The following is a 20,226-nucleotide window of genomic DNA, read 5'->3' as shown; positions in this document are numbered from 1 at the left end:
CTACCTGATGCCAGATCTGTTAGTGATGTCTAATCAACTCCTACCTGATGCCAGATCTGTTAGTGCTGTCTAACCAACTCCTACCTGATGCCAGATCTGTTAGTGTTGTCTAATCAACTCCTACCTGATGCCAGATCTGTTAGTGATGTCTAATCAACTCCTACCTGATGCCAGATCTGTTAGTGATGTCTAATCAACTCCTACCTGATGCCAGATCTGTTCGTGCTGTCTAATCAACTCCTACCTGATGCCAGATCTGTTAGTGATGTCTAATCAACTCCTACCTGATGCCAGATCTGTTAGTGCTGTCTAACCAACTCATACATGATGCCAGATCTGTTAGTGATGTCTAATCAACTCCTACCTGATGCCAGATATGTTAGTGATGTCTAATCAACTCCTACCTGATGCCAGATCTGTTAGTGATGTCTAATCAACTCCTACATGATGCCAGTGTCAGGACCCGGTTACGAACCTGGGTCTCCGGAGTGAGAAACAGTCACTTAACCAACTGAGCCACAAATAGTCAGCAGAACCCAGAAGATGAGGCAGACACAGCAGTACTTAAGACGGTGTATTTAATAAAGAAAAAATCCTAAAATACAAAAAATGGCAAATCCAAAAGGTGGTAGGAAAAACACAAAAAGACCTCAAAAGAAACTCACCAAAAATAAACAAAAACAAAAAACAGAATACCACAAGAACTTCACCCGGAATCGACAAGAGCACACAGAACACTAGGGCAGGGTGCTAACATACAAACACAGAGCACAGAACTGAGGGAAACAAAGGGTTTAAATACAATCAGGGGAAACGAGACACAGGTGCAAATAATAATGGGGATCAAGGGAAAAACATCGGGACAAAAAGCACAATGGGGACATCTACTGACCAAAACCCGGAACAACCCTGGCCAAATCCTGACAGAATCCCCCCCCTAGGAACGGCTCCTGACGTTCCTACCAGCTCTCTCAGGGTGGAGGACCCTGAACTGACGAATGAGGTCAGGGTCCAGGATGTCTTTGGCAGGAACCCAGGAGCGCTCCTCAGGACCGTAGCCTTCCCAGTCCACCAGATACTGCCAGGACCGCTGCACCCGGCGGGAATCCAGTATCCGGTGGACGGTATAAGCCGGCTGGCCTCCAATGACACGAGGCGGAGGGGAGGTCTGTCTGCCGGGACAAGGGGAGAAAAACAACAGGTTTTAACAATGACACATGAAATGTGGGATTAATCTTAAGGGATCTGGGTAAGTGTAGGCGATAAGAAACTGGGTTAACTCTCCTGGCAACCTTGAAGGGACCGATGTATTTTTGGGACAGCTTGCGAGACTCCACCCGTAGAGGTAAGTCTCTTGTGGAAAGCCAGACTCTCTGGCCGGGGCGCAGGGTAGGCCCGGGACGGCGACGTCTGTTGGCTTGTTGTTGATACCTCTGTGAGGAACGCATCAGATTAAGACGGGTCTTCCTCCACATAAGCCGACACCGTCTGACGAACCTCAAGGCTGAAGGCACTCTGACTTCTGCCTCCTGGTCCGGGAACAATGGAGGAGCATAGCCAAACTGACACTCGTGCGGGGACATACCAGTGGAGGAGGAGCGCAAGGTGTTGTGCGCGTATTCGGCCCAAACAATAAAGGATGACCATGTGGACAGGTTGTCACGAGTCATACATCGGAGGGTGGTTTCCAGCTCTTGATTCATCCTCTCTGTTTGGCCGTTGGACTCCGGATGGTACCCTGAAGATAGACTGGCAGAAGCCCCCATGAGTTGGCAGAAGGCCTTCCAAAACCTTGAGGCGAACTGGGGACCTCTGTCAGAAACCACATCTTGAGGAATGCCGAAGACTCGGAACACATGATTAATTACCAACTCAGCCGTTTCCTTGGCAGAAGGTAACTTAGTCAGAGGGACGAACCTGGCCGCCTTTGAAAACCTGTCGATTATGACTAGGATAGTAGTATTGCCATGGGATGGAGGAAGTCCAGTAATAAAGTCCAATGAGATATGGGACCAGGGTCTGTGGGGAACAGGTAAAGGGTGAAGGAGTCCTTGAGGGCGGAGGTGAGAAGATTTGCCCTGGCAGCACACGGGGCAGGCATTGACGAAAGTGGCAACGTCTTCTCTTATGGTAGGCCACCAGAACTTACGCTGGATGAACTCCAAGGTGCGACCTACGCCCGGATGACAGGTGAGGCGAGAGGAGTGCCCCCACAGAAGGACCTGAGTCCTCACTGCCTTGGGGACAAACAACCGATTGGCAGGGCCTCCTTTAGGGTCCGGTTCGCTAGCTTGAGCACGTCTCACGGTATCCTCAACTTGCCACGAGATCGGAGCCACAATCTTAGCAGCAGGAAGGACAGGCATGTCCGTGTCATCTCGAATGGCAGGAGCGTAGACTCGGGACAGGGCATCCGGTTTGAGATTCTTCGACCCGGGCCGATAGGTGAGGATAAACTGGAATCGATTGAAGAAAAGAGACCATCTAGCTTGTCTAGAGTTCAATCGCTCGCCTGCTGGATATACTCCAGATTTTTGTGGTCCGTAAGCACTTGAAACGGGTGAGAAGCCCCTCGAGCCAGTGTCTCCATTCCTTCAATGCCATCTTAACCGCTAGGAGTTCACGATCCCCCACATCGTAGTTCCTCTCAGTCGGGGTAAGCCGGTGTGAGAAGAAAGCGCACGGATGAAGCTTCTTGTCTTCACCCCTCTGAGACAGGACAGCTCCAACACCAACCTCTGATGCGTCTACCTCCACCACAAATGGTTCATCCGTAGTTGGTAGTATCAGGATGGGAGCAGAGAGGACGCGCTGCTTGAGTCCTTGGAAGGCCGTCTCAGCTTCTCTTCCCCACAAAAACCTTGCATTGCCACCTTTGGTTAAAGCTGAGAGAGGAGCTGCCACCAAACTGAAGTTCTTGATGAACTTGCGGTAAAAGTTTGTGAAGCCCAGGAAACGCTGAACATCCTTAACGGATTTGGGGGTGGGCCAATCCGCTACCGCCCCTACCTTCCTAGGGTCCATTTGGACTCGACGGGTTCCACTACAAATCCCAGGAATTGTACTCGGGATGAATGGAATTCACATTTTCCGGCTTAACGTACAGATGGCTGTCCAGGAGGCGTTTGAGTACTTGTCTGACATGCTTAGTGTGTTCTTGAAGGGAGCTCGAAAAGATGAGGATGTCATCCAAGTAAACGAACACAAATATGTTAAGCATATCCCTAAGCACATTGTTTATGAGTGCTTGGAACACCGCTGGGGCGTTGGTCAGGCCGAAGGGCATCACCAAGTATTCATAGTGACCAGTAGGCGTGTTGAAAGCGGTCTTCCACTCGTCACCAGGTCTGATCCGCACAAGATGGTATGCGTTCCAGGTCAAGCTTAGTGAAAACAACTGCTTCCTGGAGCAGCTCGAAGGCTGTGGCCATAAGGGGTAGCGGGTAACGGTTACGGACGGTTATGTCATTGAGTCCCCGGTAGTCGATGCAAGGACGTAATCCACCATCTTTCTTGGCCACAAAGAAAAACCCTGCTCCCGCCGGGGAGGTTGATGGACGCATGAGGCCTGCTTCCAGAGAGTCCTTGATGTAGGTATCCATAGCAGCTCGTTCGGGTGGAGATAGGGAAAGATCCGACCCCTGGGGGGCAAGTGCCCGGAAACAGGTCGATGGGGCAATCGTAAGATCTATGGGGTGGTAGCATGGTGGCCCTCTGTTTGCTAAACACCAGTTTGAGGTCATGGTAACACTCGGGAACTCGGGTCAGGTCGATGGATTCTAAAGACTCGGGAGTAGAACTCTGGGAATTCTGGAAAATACAAGTAGCTTGGCACGTAGGACCCCACTGCTTGATAGTGCCCACAGACCAGTCGATGTGAGGGTTATGGCTGTGAAGCCAGGGGTATCCAAGGACGAGAGGGAACTCGGAACAGGAGATCAAATGAAAGTTCATCAATTCCTGGTGTTGTGAAACTGAAAGTCTCAAGGAGGTAGTGACATGAGTGACAAGTCCAGATCCCAAAGGGCTTCCATCCAATGTAGTAACCCTCATGGGGTCACTTAGAAGTTCAGAGGGAACACCATTCTCCTTCGCCCAGACACCATCCATGAAGTTACCTGCGGCTCCAGAGTCTACCAAGGCTTGAAGGTGAAGCTTGTGGTTGTCCCAGGAGAGGGTGACTGGAATGAGCAGACGGGAGTTGGACGGATGGGAGGAGGTTGTTTCCCGTTACAGTTCCCCCCGGTCTGTACGGGACAGAGCGTTTCCCTGGAGCCCGGGACACGTGGAACGGAAATGGCCCGGTTTGCCGCAATATAGACAGCGTCGCTCCCTCATCCGGCGGTCTCTCTCAGCCTGGGAGATGCGTCCAATCTGCATGGGTTCCGGTGGAGCCAGCGATGATAAAGGTGGGGACTCGGAGCTGGGACTGATAGGGGCTAGAGGTCTACGGTTGAGTTCTCTCTCTCTCTCAGACGCTGGTCAATGCGTGAGGCCAACTTGATCAGGGACTCGAGATTGTCCGGTGGTTCCCGAGTGGCCAGTTCATCTTGGATAGTGTCGGAAAGGCCTTTCAGAAAGCACACCGTGAGCGCCTCGTTGTTCCAGCCACTCGCTGCTGCCACCGTGCGGAACTGGATGGCATAGTCCGTCACGCTGCGCCAACCTTGATGGAGAGTCAGGAGCTGTTTGGCTGAGTCAGAACCACTGCTTGGGCCTTGAAACACTCGTTTGAATTCCTCAGCAAAGGCAGAGTAGCTGGCACAGCAGGAACTATGGGCATCCCACACAGCAGTAGCCCAGGCCAGGGCTTTTTCCGACAGCAGGGTGATGATATATGCGATCTTAGACCGGTCGGTGGGAAACGACGAGGGTTGCAGCTCAAAGGAGAGAGAACATTGAGTGAGAAAGCCTTTACAAGCACTTGGATCACCTGAGAACCGTTGGGGAGGTGGAAGACGAGGTTCAGCCAGGGGGTTAACTGCCATGGGTACGTGAACCTGAGGTACTGGGACGGAAACTGTTGCCGGGGTAAGTCGATCAGATATTTGCTTAATGGAAGTCAGCATCTCCGACAGAAGATGAGAATGTCTAGCCATTAAGGCCTCTTGCTGAACCAGGGCGGCTTCGTGGCGTTGGACAGTCTCCTGGTGGTGGGACAGCGTGGCAAAAAGGTCCTGGGAACTGGCTGCCTCTGGGTTCATTTTGGCTCTGTGTTTCTGTCAGGACCCGGTTTCGAACCTGGGTCTCCGGAGTGAGAAACAGTCACTTAACCAACTGAGCCACGAATAGACAGCAGAACCCAGAAGATGAGGCAGACACAGCAGTACTTAAGACGGTGTATTTAATAAAGAAAAAAATCCTAAAATACAAAAAATGGCAAATCCAAAAGGTGGTAGGAAAAACACAAAAAGACCTCAAAAGAAACTCACCAAAAATAAACAAAAACAAAAAACAGAATACCACAAGAACTTCACCCGGAATCGACAAGAGCACACAGAACACTAGGGCAGGGTGCTAACATACAAACACAGAGCACAGAACTGAGGGAAACAAAGGGTTTAAATACAATCAGGGGAAACGAGACACAGGTGCAAATAATAATGGGGATCAAGGGAAAAACATAGGGACAAAAAGCACAATGGGGACATCTACTGACCAAAACCCGGAACAACCCTGGCCAAATCCTGACAGCCAGATCTGTTAGTGCTGTCTAACCAACTCATACATGATGCCAGATCTGTTAGTGTTGTCTAATCAACTCCTACCTGATGCCAGATCTGTTAGTGCTGTCTAACCAACTCCTACCTGATGCCAGATCTGTTAGTGTTGTCTAATCAACTCCTACCTGATGCCAGATCTGTTAGTGTTGTCTAACCAACTCCTACCTGATGCCAGATCTGTTAGTGCTGTCTAACCAACTCCTACCTGATGCCAGATCTGTTAGTGTTGTCTAACCAACTCCTACATGATGCCAGATCTGTTAGTGCTGTCTAACCAACTCATACATGATGCTAGACTGTGTCCCACAGAGAGCAGGCTGTCTGTAACACTGTGTCCCACAGAGAGAAGGCTGTCTGTAACACTGTGTCCTACAGAGAGAAGGCTGTCTGGAACACTGTGTCCTACAGAGAGAAGGCTGTCTGTAACACTGTGTCCTACAGAGAGAAGGCTGTCTGTAACACTGTGTCCTACAGAGAAGGCTGTCTGTAACACTGTGTCCTACAGAGAAAGGCTGTCTGTAACACTGTGTCCTACAGAGAGAAGGCTGTCTGTAACACTGTGTCCTACAGAGAGAAGGCTGTCTGTAACACTGTGTCCTACAGAGAGAAGGCTGTCTGTAACACTGTGTCCCACAGAGAGAAGGCTGTCTGTAACACTGTGTCCTACAGAGAGAAGGCTGTCTGTAACACTGTGTCCTACAGAGAGAAGGCTGTCTGTAACACTGTGTCCCACAGAGAGAAGGCTGTCTGTAACACTGTGTCCTACAGAGAGAAGGCTGTCTAACACTGTGTCCTACAGAGAGAAGGCTGTCCGTAACACTGTGTCCTACAGAGAGAAGGCTGTCTGTAACACTGTGTCCTACAGAGAGAGGCTGTCTGTAACACTGTGTCCCACAGAGAGAAGGCTGTCTGTAACACTGTGTCCTACAGAGAGAAGGCTGTCTGTAACACTGTGTCCTACAGAGAGAAGGCTGTCTGTAACACTGTGTCCTACAGAGAGAAGGCTGTCTGTAACACTGTGTCCTACAGAGAGAAGGCTGTCTGTAACACTGTGTCCTACAGAGAGAAGGCTGTCTGTAACACTGTGTCCTACAGAGAGAAGGCTGTCTGTAACACTGTGTCCTACAGAGAGAAGGCTGTCTGTAACACTGTGTCCTACAGAGAGAAGGCTGTCTGTAACACTGTGTCCTACAGAGAGAAGGCTGTCTGTAACACTGTGTCCTACAGAGAGAAGGCTGTCTGTAACACTGTGTCCTACAGAGAGAAGGCTGCCTCTAACACTGTGTCCTACAGAGAGAAGGCTTACTGGGTTTCTTATCTTTCTTCTTGTTCTTCGGCATGAAAGTCATCTTTTTCTTCAGGTAGACCACCTTCTCCACCAGAGACATGAGTCTTCCTCGGATGGTGAAGTCACTGTCTGCCTCGTTCAGCTTGTCCTCGTCGATCTCTATGCCTGACGACAGAAGGACAGGTAGCGTGTTAACTCTGGGTTGAATACCGTTAAGATATGAATTTAAGGTCACCTAACTAACTACTGGGTTGAATACCGTTAAGATATGAATTTAAGGTCACCTAACTACTGGGTTTAATACCGTTAAGATATGAATTCAAGGTCACCATAATGACTTCAATGAAGCTCACAACTGAGCCCAAACCGAGCCGAGCTGTTCTTGGCTGGCCTGGGTAATGACTTCACTGAAGCTCACAACAGAGCCGAGCCGAGCTGTTCTTGGCTGGCCTGGTTACGTTGAAGAGCCGAGCTGTTCTTGGCTGGCCTGGTTACGGTAAAGAAACTAATCGGAGGTGTCCCAGTGCTACAGTGTTAAACAGACATACCACAGTGTGTCATCAGGTCCTCATGGAAGTCTACAAGCTGTTCTCTGATGTGCTCTGGACAGGGACAGTCCACCTTCTCGTCCTTAAAGCTCAGCAGCATGTTGATCTGAGAGGAGAACATCACTGAACGGTACCAACTTGCTCAACAAACTCACGGCCCTGATTGGTTAAGTATTCATTTAACAAACTGGTGAAATTTAACAAAACAGAAGATACTTGGGAAATGTTTTATCTGGAAAGCCCATCTGTAGATACTCTACAGACTATCAGTAACAATTACCCTTATCCTAACCCTAACCCTATCCTAACCCTAACCCTATCCTAACCCTAACCTTAACACTATCCTAACCCTAACCTTAACCCTATCCTAACCCTAACCTTAACCCTATCCTAACCCTAACCCTATCCTAACCCTAACCTTAACCCTATCCTAACCCTAACCTTAACCCTATCCTAACCCTAACCTTAACCCTATCCTAACCCTAACCTTAACCCTATCCTAACCCTAACCTTAACCCTATCCTAACCCTAACCATTACCCTAACCATTACCTTAACCTTAACCCTATCCTAACCCTAACCATTACCCTAACAATAACCCTAAACTTAACCCTATCCTAACCCTAACCATTACCTTAACCCTAACCCTATCCTTAACCCTATCCTAACCCTATCCTAACCCTAACCATTACCCTAACAATAACCTTAACCCTAACCCTAACCTAACCCTTACCTTATCCTAACCCTAACCATTACCCTAACCCTATCCTAACCCTAACCCATCTGTAGATACTCTACAGACTATCAGTAACAATTACCCTAACCTTAACCTTAATCCTATCCTAACCCTTATCCTAACCTTAACCCCAGCCCTTATCCTAATCTTAACCCTAACCCTAACCTTAACCCTATCCTAACCCTAACCTTAACCTTAATCCTATCCTAACCCTTATCCTAACCTTAACCCTAACCCTTACCTTATCCAAACCCTAACCTTAGCCTTAACCCTTATCCTAACCTTAACCCTAACCCTTATCCTAACCCTAACCTTATCCAAACCCTAAACTTAACCCTTATCCTAACCTTAACCCTTATCCTAACCTTAACCCTTATCCTAACCTTAACCCTCATCCTAACCGTTAACCAAACCCTAACCCTATCCTAACCCTAACCTTATCCAAACCTTAACCCTAACCCTAACCCTATCCTAACCCTAACCTTATCCAAACCTTAACCCTTACCCTATCTAAACCCTAACCCTAACCTTATCCAAACCTTAACCCCAACCCTTATCAAAATCCTAACCCTAACCATTATCCTAACCTTAACCCTTATCAAAATCCTAACCTTAACCATTATCCTAACCCTAGCCCTATCTAAACCCTGGCTGACTGACTTACTGACTGACTGACTGACTAATTGACTGATTGATTGACTGACTGACTGATTGACTGACTGACTGACTGATTGAGTGACTGACTGATTCACTGACTGATTCACTGATTGATTGAATGACTGATTCACTGACTGGCTGACTGACTGACTGATTGACTGACTGACTGACTGACTGGCTGACTGACTGACTGACTGACTGACTGACTGATTCACTGACTGACTGGCTGACTGGCTGACTGACTGACTGACTGACTGACTGGCTGACTGATTGATCTACCTGTTCCTGAGGAGGAGATCTGAACTCTTTGGTCTTCCTGGCAGTCAGGGCAGCCGACATGTTGAGCGCCTGCATGACCTCGTTATAGCGGAACCGCTGGTTGTCCTGGAGATGAGCCACGAAGTCATCGCTGAAGCCCACCACCGCCTCGATGCGGTGGCGCACCTGGCAGTCACACAGGTACTGGAGCAGGTGGCACATCTAGAGAGACACAGTCCGGTTAACAACGAGTACTCTGCAGGCAGCACATCTAGAGAGACACAGTCCTGTTAACAACGAGTACTCTGCAGGCAGCACATCTAGAGAGACACAGTCCTGTTAACAACGAGTACTCTGCAGGCAGGACATCTAGAGAGACACAGTCCTGTTAACAACGAGTACTCTGCAGGCAGGACATCTAGAGAGACACAGTCCTGTTAACAACGAGTACTCTACAGGCAGGACATCTAGAGACACAGTCCTGTTAACAACGAGTACTCTACAGGCAGGACATCTAGAGAGACACAGTCCTGTTAACAACGAGTACTCTACAGGCAGGACATCTAGAGAGACACAGTCCTGTTAACAACGAGTACTCTACAGGCAGGACATCTAGAGAGACACAGTCCTGTTAACAACGAGTACTCTACAGGCAGGACATCTAGAGAGACACAGTCCTGTTAACAACGAGTACTCTGCAGACAGGACATCTAGAGAGACACAGTCCGGTTAACAACGAGTACTCTGTAGGCAGGACATCTAGAGAGACACAGTCCTGTTAACAACGAGTACTCTACAGGCAGGACATCTAGAGAGACACAGTCCTGTTAACAACGAGTACTCTGCAGGCAGCACATCTAGAGAGACACAGTCCTGTTAACAACGAGTACTCTACAGGCAGGACATCTAGAGAGACACAGTCCTGTTAACAACGAGTACTCTACAGACAGGACATCTAGAGAGACACAGTTTAACAACGAGTACTCTGCAGGCAGGACATCTAGAGAGACACAGTCCAGTTAACAACGAGTACTCTACAGGCAGGACATCTAGAGAGACACAGTCCTGTTAACAACGAGTACTCTACAGGCAGGACATCTAGAGAGACACAGTCCTGTTAACAACGAGTACTCTGCAGGCAGGACATCTAGAGAGACACAGTCCTGTTAACAACGAGTACTCTGCAGGCAGGACATCTAGAGAGACACAGTCCTGTTAACAACGAGTACTCTGCAGACAGGACATCTAGAGAGACACAGTCCTGTTAACAACGAGTACTATACAGGCAGGACATCTAGAGAGACACAGTCCTGTTAACAACGAGTACTCTACAGGCAGGCAGGACATCTAGAGAGACACAGTCCTGTTAACAACGAGTACTCTGCAGGCAGGACATCTAGAGAGACACAGTCCTGTTAACAACGAGTACTCTGCAGACAGGACATCTAGAGAGACACAGTCCTGTTAACAACGAGTACTCTACAGGCAGGACATCTAGAGAGACACAGTCCTGTTAACAACGAGTACTCTACAGACAGGACATCTAGAGAGACACAGTCCTGTTAACAACGAGTACTCTACAGGCAGGACATCTAGAGAGACACAGTCCTGTTAAGAACGAGTACTCTGCAGGCAGGACATCTAGAGAGACACAGTCCGGTTAACAACGAGTACTCTGCAGACAGGACATCTAGAGAGACACAGTCCTGTTAACAACGAGTACTCTGCAGGCTGCACATCTAGAGAGACACAGTCCTGTTAACAACGAGTACTCTACAGACAGGACATCTAGAGACACAGTCCTGTTAACAACGAGTACTCTGCAGACAGGACATCTAGAGAGACACAGTCCTGTTAACAACGAGTACTCTGCAGGCAGGACATCTAGAGAGACACAGTCCTGTTAACAACGAGTACTCTGCAGACAGGACATCTAGAGAGACACAGTCCTGTTAACAACGAGTACTCTACAGGCAGGACATCTAGAGAGACACAGTCCTGTTAACAACGAGTACTCTGCAGACAGGACATCTAGAGAGACACAGTCCTGTTAACAACGAGTACTCTGCAGGCAGGACATCTAGAGAGACACAGTCCTGTTAACAACGAGTACTCTACAGGCAGGACATCTAGAGAGACACAGTCCTGTTAACAACGAGTACTCTACAGACAGGACATCTAGAGACACAGTCCTGTTAACAACGAGTACTCTGCAGGCAGGACATATAGAGATACACAGTCCTGTTAACAACGAGTACTCTACAGGCAGGACATCTAGAGAGACACAGTCCTGTTAACAACGAGTACTCTGCAGACAGGACATCTAGAGAGACACAGTCCTGTTAACAACGAGTACTCTACAGGCAGGACATCTAGAGAGACACAGTCCTGTTAACAACGAGTACTCTACAGGCAGGACATCTAGAGAGACACAGTCCTGTTAACAACGAGTACTCTGCAGGCAGGACATCTAGAGAGACACAGTCCTGTTAACAACGAGTACTCTACAGACAGGACATCTAGAGAGACACAGTCCTGTTAACAACGAGTACTCTACAGGCAGGACATCTAGAGAGACACAGTCCTGTTAACAACGAGTACTCTGCAGGCAGGACATCTAGAGAGACACAGTCCTGTTAACAACGAGTACTCTACAGACAGGACATCTAGAGACACAGTCCTGTTAACAACGAGTACTCTGTAGACAGGACATCTAGAGAGACACAGTCCTGTTAACAACGAGTACTCTGCAGGCAGAACATCTAGAGAGACACAGTCCTGTTAACAACGAGTACTCTGCAGGCAGGCAGCACATCTAGAGAGACACAGTCCTGTTAACAACGAGTACTCTGCAGGCAGGACATCTAGAGAGACACAGTCCGGTTAACAACGAGTACTCTACAGGCAGGACATCTAGAGAGACACAGTCCTGTTAACAACGAGTACTCTACAGGCAGGACATCTAGAGAGACGCAGTCCTGTTAACAACGAGTACTCTGCAGGCAGGACATCTAGAGAGACACAGTCCTGTTAACAACGAGTACTCTGCAGACAGGACATCTAGAGAGACACAGTCCTGTTAACAACGAGTACTCTGCAGGCAGGCAGGACATCTAGAGAGACACAGTCCTGTTAACAACGAGTACTCTGCAGGCAGGACATCTAGAGACACAGTCCTGTTAACAACGAGTACTCTGCAGGCAGGACATCTAGAGAGACACAGTCCTGTTAACAACGAGTACTCTGCAGGCAGGACATCTAGAGAGACGCAGTCCTGTTAACAACGAGTACTCTACAGACAGGACATCTAGAGAGACACAGTCCTGTTAACAACGAGTACTCTGCAGGCAGGACATCTAGAGACACAGTCCTGTTAACAACGAGTACTCTGCAGGCAGAACATCTAGAGAGACACAGTCCGGTTAACAACGAGTACTCTGCAGACAGGACATCTAGAGAGACACAGTCCGGTTAACAACGAGTACTCTGCAGGCAGGACATCTAGAGAGACACAGTCCTGTTAACAACGAGTACTCTGCAGACAGGACATCTAGAGAGACACAGTCCTGTTAACAACGAGTACTCTACAGGCAGGACATCTAGAGAGACACAGTCCTGTTAACAACGAGTACTCTGCAGGCAGGACATCTAGAGAGACACAGTCCTGTTAACAACGAGTACTCTACAGGCAGCACATCTAGAGAGACACAGTCCTGTTAACAACGAGTACTCTGCAGGCAGGACATCTAGAGACACAGTCCTGTTAACAACGAGTACTCTGCAGGCAGCACATCTAGAGAGACACAGTCCTGTTAACAACGAGTACTCTGCAGGCAGGCAGGACATCTAGAGAGACACAGTCCTGTTAACAACGAGTACTCTGCAGGCAGCACATCTAGAGAGACACAGTCCTGTTAACAACGAGTACTCTGCAGGCAGGACATCTAGAGACACAGTCCTGTTAACAACGAGTACTCTGCAGGCAGGACATCTAGAGAGACACAGTCCTGTTAACAACGAGTACTCTGCAGACAGGACATCTAGAGAGACACAGTCCTGTTAACAACGAGTACTCTGCAGACAGGACATCTAGAGAGACACAGTCCTGTTAACAACGAGTACTCTGCAGACAGGACATCTAGAGAGACACAGTCCTGTTAACAACGAGTACTCTGCAGGCAGGACATCTAGAGAGACACAGTCCTGTTAACAACGAGTACTCTGCAGACAGGACATCTAGAGACACAGTCCTGTTAACAACGAGTACTCTACAGACAGGACATCTAGAGACACAGTCCTGTTAACAACGAGTACTCTACAGGCAGGACATCTAGAGAGACACAGTCCTGTTAACAACGAGTACTCTACAGGCAGGACATCTAGAGACACAGTCCTGTTAACAACGAGTACTCTGCAGGCAGGCAGGACATCTAGAGAGACAAAGTCCTGTTAACAACGAGTACTCTGCAGGCAGCACATCTAGAGAGACACAGTCCTGTTAACAACGAGTACTCTGCAGGCAGGACATCTAGAGACACAGTCCTGTTAACAACGAGTACTCTACAGGCAGGACATCTAGAGAGACACAGTCCTGTTAACAACGAGTACTCTACAGGCAGGACATCTAGAGAGACACAGTCCTGTTAACAACGAGTACTCTACAGACAGGACATCTAGAGAGACACAGTCCTGTTAACAACGAGTACTCTACAGACAGGACATCTAGAGAGACACAGTCCTGTTAACAACGAGTACTCTGCAGGCAGCACATCTAGAGAGACACAGTCCTGTTAACAACGAGTACTCTGCAGGCAGCACATCTAGAGAGACACAGTCCTGTTAACAACGAGTACTCTGCAGGCAGGACATCTAGAGAGACACAGTCCTGTTAACAACGAGTACTCTTACAGACAGGACATCTAGAGAGACACAGTCCTGTTAACAACGAGTACTCTGCAGGCAGGACATCTAGAGACACAGTCCTGTTAACAACGAGTACTCTACAGGCAGGACATCTAGAGAGACACAGTCCTGTTAACAACGAGTACTCTACAGGCAGGACATCTAGAGAGACACAGTCCTGTTAACAACGAGTACTCTGCAGGCAGGACATCTAGAGACACAGTCCTGTTAACAACGAGTACTCTACAGGCAGGACATCTAGAGAGACACAGTCCTGTTAACAACGAGTACTCTGCAGGCAGGCAGGACATCTAGAGAGACACAGTCCTGTTAACAACGAGTACTCTGCAGGCAGGACATCTAGAGAGACACAGTCCTGTTAACAATGAGTACTCTGCAGGCAGGCCATCTAGAGAGACACAGTCCTGTTAACAACGAGTACTCTACAGGCAGGACATCTAGAGACACAGTCCTGTTAACAACGAGTACTCTGCAGGCAGGCAGGACATCTAGAGAGACACAGTCCTGTTAACAACGAGTACTCTGCAGACAGGACATCTAGAGAGACACAGTCCTGTTAAGAACGAGTACTCTGCAGGCAGGACATCTAGAGAGACACAGTCCGGTTAACAACGAGTACTCTACAGACAGGACATCTAGAGACACAGTCCTGTTAACAACGAGTACTCTGCAGGCAGGACATCTAGAGAGACACAGTCCGGTTAACAACGAGTACTCTGCAGGCAGGACATCTAGAGAGACACAGTCCTGTTAACAACGAGTACTCTACAGACAGGACATCTAGAGAGACACAGTCCTGTTAACAACGAGTACTCTGCAGACAGGACATCTAGAGAGACACAGTCCTGTTAACAACGAGTACTCTGCAGGCAGGACATCTAGAGAGACACAGTCCTGTTAACAACGAGTACTCTGCAGGCAGGCAGGACATCTAGAGAGACACAGTCCTGTTAACAACGAGTACTCTGCAGGCAGGCAGGACATCTAGAGAGACACAGTCCTGTTAACAACGAGTACTCTGCAGGCAGGCAGGACATCTAGAGAGACACAGTCCTGTTAACAACGAGTACTCTGCAGACAGGACATCTAGAGAGACACAGTCCTGTTAACAACGAGTACTCTGCAGGCAGGACATCTAGAGAGACCCAGTCCTGTTAACAACGAGTACTCTGCAGGCAGGACATCTAGAAAGACACAGTCCTGTTAACAACGAGTACTCTACAGACAGGACATCTAGAGAGACACAGTCCTGTTAACAACGAGTACTCTGCAGGCAGGACATCTAGAGAGACACAGTCCTGTTAACAACGAGTACTCTGCATGCAGGACATCTAGAGAGACACAGTCCTGTTAACAACGAGTACTCTGCAGGCAGGACATCTAGAGAGACACAGTCCTGTTAACAACGAGTACTCTGCAGGCAGGACATCTAGAGAGACACAGTCCTGTTAACAACGAGTACTCTGCAGGCAGGACATCTAGAGAGACACAGTCCTGTTAACAACGAGTACTCTACAGGCAGGACATCTAGAGAGACACTGTCCTGTTAACAACGAGTACTCTGCAGGCAGGACATCTAGAGAGACACAGTCCTGTTAACAACGAGTACTCTACAGACAGGACATCTAGAGAGACACAGTCCTGTTAACAACGAGTACTCTACAGGCAGGACATCTAGAGAGACACAGTCCTGTTAACAACGAGTACTCTGCAGGCAGGCAGGACATCTAGAGAGACACAGTCCTGTTAACAAAGAGTACTCTGCAGGCAGGCAGGACATCTAGAGAGACACAGTCCTGTTAACAACGAGTACTCTGCAGGCAGGACATCTAGAGAGACACAGTCCTGTTAACAACGAGTACTCTGCAGACAGGCAGGACATCTAGAGAGACACAGTCCGGTTAACAACGAGTACTCTGTAGGCAGAGTACTAAGGTGGTAGTGAGTACGGCCCAGTACATCACTGGGGCCAAGCTTCCTGTCATCCAGGACCTCTATACCAGGCGGTGCCAGACGAAGGCCCTAAAAATTGTAAAAGACTCCAGCCACCCTAGTTATAGACTGTTCTCTCTGCTACCGCATGGCAAACGGTACCGGAGCGCCAAGTCTAGGTCCAAGAGGCTTCTAAACAGATCCTACCCCCAAGCCATAAGACTCCTGAACAGCTAATCAAATGGCTACCCAGAACTCCTCTTTTACTCTGCTGCTACTCTCTGTTATTATCTATGCATAACTCTACCTACATGTACATACTACCTCGACTAACCAGTACCCCCCTGTACAAAGCCTCTCTACTGTTATTTTACTGCTGCTCTTTAATTATTTTTTACTTAACATTTATTTTGATTAAAACTGCATTGTTGGTTAAGGGCTTGTAAGTCAGCATTTCACTGTAAGGTGAAAAACAGGTTGTATGTGGTGCATGTGACAAATACAATTTGATTTGATTTCCAAATATCAGTGTGTCTTACGTACCTGCAGTTTGACAGGCTCTGGGAGTTTCATCTGGAGCAGTCCTTTAGGCACCTTCCCTGTTCTCTCCTCTCCTCCAGGCCCCTCCCCTCCTCTTCCTCCCTTAGTGACATCACTCTCGGGCGTGTCCGGGGGCGTGTCCGCGGGCGTGTCCCCTCCCTCTGAGAACACGCTGGGTTCTATCAGCTGTAGAATGTTCTTCAGGTCTCCGTTATGGAACACTCCCATGATCAGTAAGGTATAGAACAACTTAATGAGAGGAACGAACAGGAACTCGGTGCTGCCCCCTATAGGATCTCTGACGTGTAGACTCCCCTCGCTCACCGCCTCTGTCAGCATCTCTATGGTCTTGGTCTTCAGGACATCCAGGGGGAACTCGGGGCTGAACTGGAAGCAGTCGGCTCCGCTGCAGATGAAGGAGGGGGAGGAGAAGTGCATTCTGGGGCGGAGAGAGGTGCTCAGACCGATCCCTGGCAGGCCGTGCTTCTTCGTCTCGTTGGGGAACAGAGTGATGGACTTGGTCTCGTCCGTCATGGGGACGATGTATTCATTGTTCATCATGAGACGCGCCGTTGCGTAGGTACTGAGGATAGAAGAAATCGGTTTATTGTCCATTTGGTTAGAACAGGAATGAATCCTCTGTCTTTTTTCCCCCCCACACTATGAGAAGAACCCCTGGATGTAGAACATGTTGTGGTGGTTAAGTGCCTTGCTCAAAGGCACAATGGTAGATCTGACACCAGCAGCCCACCTGTAGCAGCCCACCTGTAGCCAGTTCAGTCTCCATTTTTCATCCACCGGGACATAATAAAGATCTCTACAGATCGGTGCCCCTTCCACCGGATGGCTGTGCTAACGTAGGCTAATGTGATAAGCATGAGGTTGAGCTAACGTAGGCTAATGTGATTAGCATGAGGTTGAACTAACGTAGGCTAATGCGATTAGCATGAGGTTGAACTAAAGTAGTCTAATGCGATTAGCATGAGGTTGAGCTAATGTAGGCTAATGCAATTAGCATGAGGTTGAACTAACGTAGGCTCATGTGATTAGCATGAGGTTGAGCTAACATAGGCTAATGCGATTAGCATGAGGTTGAACTAACGTAGGCTAATGTGATTAGCATGAGGTTGAGCTAACATAGGCTAATGTGATTAGCATGATGTTGAACTAACGTAGGCTAATGCGATTAGCATGAGGTTGAGCTAACGTAGGCTAATGTGATTAGACATGAGGTTGAACTAACGTAGGCTAATGCGATTAGCATGAGGTTGAACTAACGTAGGCTAATGTGATTAGCATGAGGTTGTAAGGAACAAGTACATTTCCCAGGACAGACATATCTGATATTGGCAGAAAAATTGAATTCTTGTTAATCTAACTGCACTGTCCAATTTACAGTAGCTATTACAGTGAAATAATACCATGCTATTGTTTGAGGAGGGGCACAGTTATCAATAAACCAATTAGGCACATTTGGACAGTCTTGATACAACATTTTGAACAGAAATGTAATGATTCATTGGATCAGTCTAAAACTTTGCACATACATTGCTGCCAACTAGTGGCCAACATCTAAATTGCATCTGGGCTGGAATAATACATTATGGCCTTGCTCTTGCATTTTAGAGATGATGGTACAAAAAAAATACAAAACAACGGTTTCTTTGTATTATCTTTTACCAGATCTAATGTGTTATATTCTCATACATTAATGTCTATGAGCAGGTCATAGCTAGCTACCTGAGGTGGATGTCTATGAGCAGGTCGTAGCTAGCTACCTGAGGTGGATGTCTATGAGCAGGTCGTAGTATCCAGTCCTGAGGAGACCCGGCATGTACTTGTTCTCTATGGCGTAGAGCAGCTGTGCCTCATCGGCATGGGAGCAGAGGGCGTGGGCCACACGGTTGTTCCCCAGAGCGCACACAGCAGAGTACAACCTCAGAGTATGGTAGTGGAACTTCAACAGATCCTTCTGCTCAGTCAACTCCAGGATATCAACTGACCTGGGGAGGAGGAGGAGGAGAGAGGAGGAGGACAAGGAGGGGAAGAAAGATGACAAGGGGAGGAGGAAGAGGAGGAAGAGGAAGAGGAGGAGGACGAGGGGAGGTAGAGGAGATGGAGGAGGGGGAGAGGTAGAGGAAGAGGAGGAGGAGGGACGCAGAGGGGAAGAATGGTGACAAAGGAAGGAGGAAGAGGAGGAAGATGACAAGTGGGAGGAAGAGGAGGAAAAGGAGGAGGAGGAGGAAGAGGGGAGAGGTAGAGGAGGAGGGGGAGAGGGGAGGAGAAGGGGGAGAGGTAGAGGAGGAGGAGGAGGAGGAGAGGTAGAGGAGGTGGAGGAGGGGAAGGGGTAGAGGAGGAGGGGAGAGGTAGAGGAAGAGGAGGAGGAGGGGGAGGGGTAGAGGAGGAGGGGAAGAGTTAGAGGAGGAGGGGGAGAGGTAGAGGAGGAGGAGAGATAGAGGAGGTGGAGAGGTAGAGGAGGAGGAGGGGGAGAGGTAGAGGAGGAGAAGGAGAGGTAGATGAGGAGGAGGGGGAAGAAGAGAGAGGTAGAGGAAGAGGGGGAGAGGTAGAGGAGGCAAAGGAGGGGGAGGAGGGGAGAAGGAGGGGGCGTGGATGAGGAGGGGGAGAGGTCGAGGAGGAGGAGGGGAGAGATAGAGGAGGGGGAGAGGGAGAGGCGGGGGAGGTAGAGGAGGAGGAGGAGGAGGGGGTCGGTAGAGTATGATGAGGGGGTCGGAAGAGTAGGAGGAGGAAGAGGAGGAGTGAGACACAGAAGGTTAAACTGACATACAGCTTAGTGAGGAACTTCCTGATTGCAACAACATTTTATTGCTTCTCATACATTACGTTCTGCTATCGTTCCCCTTCTCTGCTATCGTTCCCCTTCTCTGCTATCGTTCCCCTTCTCTGCTATCGTTCCCCTTCTCTGCTATCGTTCCCCTTCTCTGCTATCGTTACTCTTCTCTGCTATCGTTCCCCTTCTCTGCTATCGTTACTCTTCTCTGCTATCGTTCACCTTTTCTGCTATCGTTCCCCTTCTCTGCTATCGTTCCCCTTCTCTGCTATCGTTACTCTTCTCTGCTATCGTTCCTCTTTTCTGCTATCGTTCCCCTTCTCTGCTATCGTTCCCCTTCTCTGCTATCGTTCACCTTTTCTGCTATCGTTCACCTTTTCTGCTATCGTTCCCCTTCTCTGCTATCGTTCCCCTTCTCTGCTATCGTTCCCCTTCTCTGCTATCGTTCCCCTTCTCTGCTATCGTTCCCCTTCTCTGCTATCGTTACTCTTTTCTGCTATCGTTCCTCTTTTCTGCTATCATTCCCCTTCTCTGCTATCGGTCCCCTTCTCTGCTATCGTTACTCTTCTCTGCTATCGTTCACCTCTTCTGCTATCGTTCACCTTTTCTGCTATCGTTCACCTTTTCTGCTATCGTTCCCCTTCTCTGCTATCGTTCCCCTTTTCTGCTATCGTTCCCCTTTTCTGCTATCGTTCACCTTCTCTGCTATCGTTCCCCTTTTCTGCTATCGTTCCCCTTTTCTGCTATCGTTCACCTTCTCTGCTATCGTTCACCTTCTCTGCTATCGTTCACCTTTTCTGCTATCGTTCCCCTTTTCTGCTATCGTTCGCCTTT

At 48.6% G+C, this 20,226-nt stretch overlaps 1 protein-coding gene across 1 annotated transcript in view; it reads right to left on the bottom strand.

Moving 5' to 3' along the window:
* LOC135513359 (ryanodine receptor 2-like) overlaps positions 1 to 20,226 on the bottom strand; it is a 382,179-nt gene that overhangs the window by 248,999 nt on the left and 112,954 nt on the right. The window contains 5 exon segments of the mRNA XM_064936287.1: positions 7,030 to 7,176; positions 7,560 to 7,665; positions 9,231 to 9,431; positions 16,608 to 17,187; positions 18,383 to 18,607. Of these exon segments, the coding sequence (XP_064792359.1) occupies positions 7,030 to 7,176; positions 7,560 to 7,665; positions 9,231 to 9,431; positions 16,608 to 17,187; positions 18,383 to 18,607 (1,259 nt within the window).

Source organism: Oncorhynchus masou, chromosome 24 (genome assembly GCF_036934945.1).
Source record: "Oncorhynchus masou masou isolate Uvic2021 chromosome 24, UVic_Omas_1.1, whole genome shotgun sequence".
Taxonomy (NCBI): domain Eukaryota; kingdom Metazoa; phylum Chordata; class Actinopteri; order Salmoniformes; family Salmonidae; genus Oncorhynchus; species Oncorhynchus masou.
This window is presented reverse-complemented; position numbering and strand designations above follow the sequence as displayed.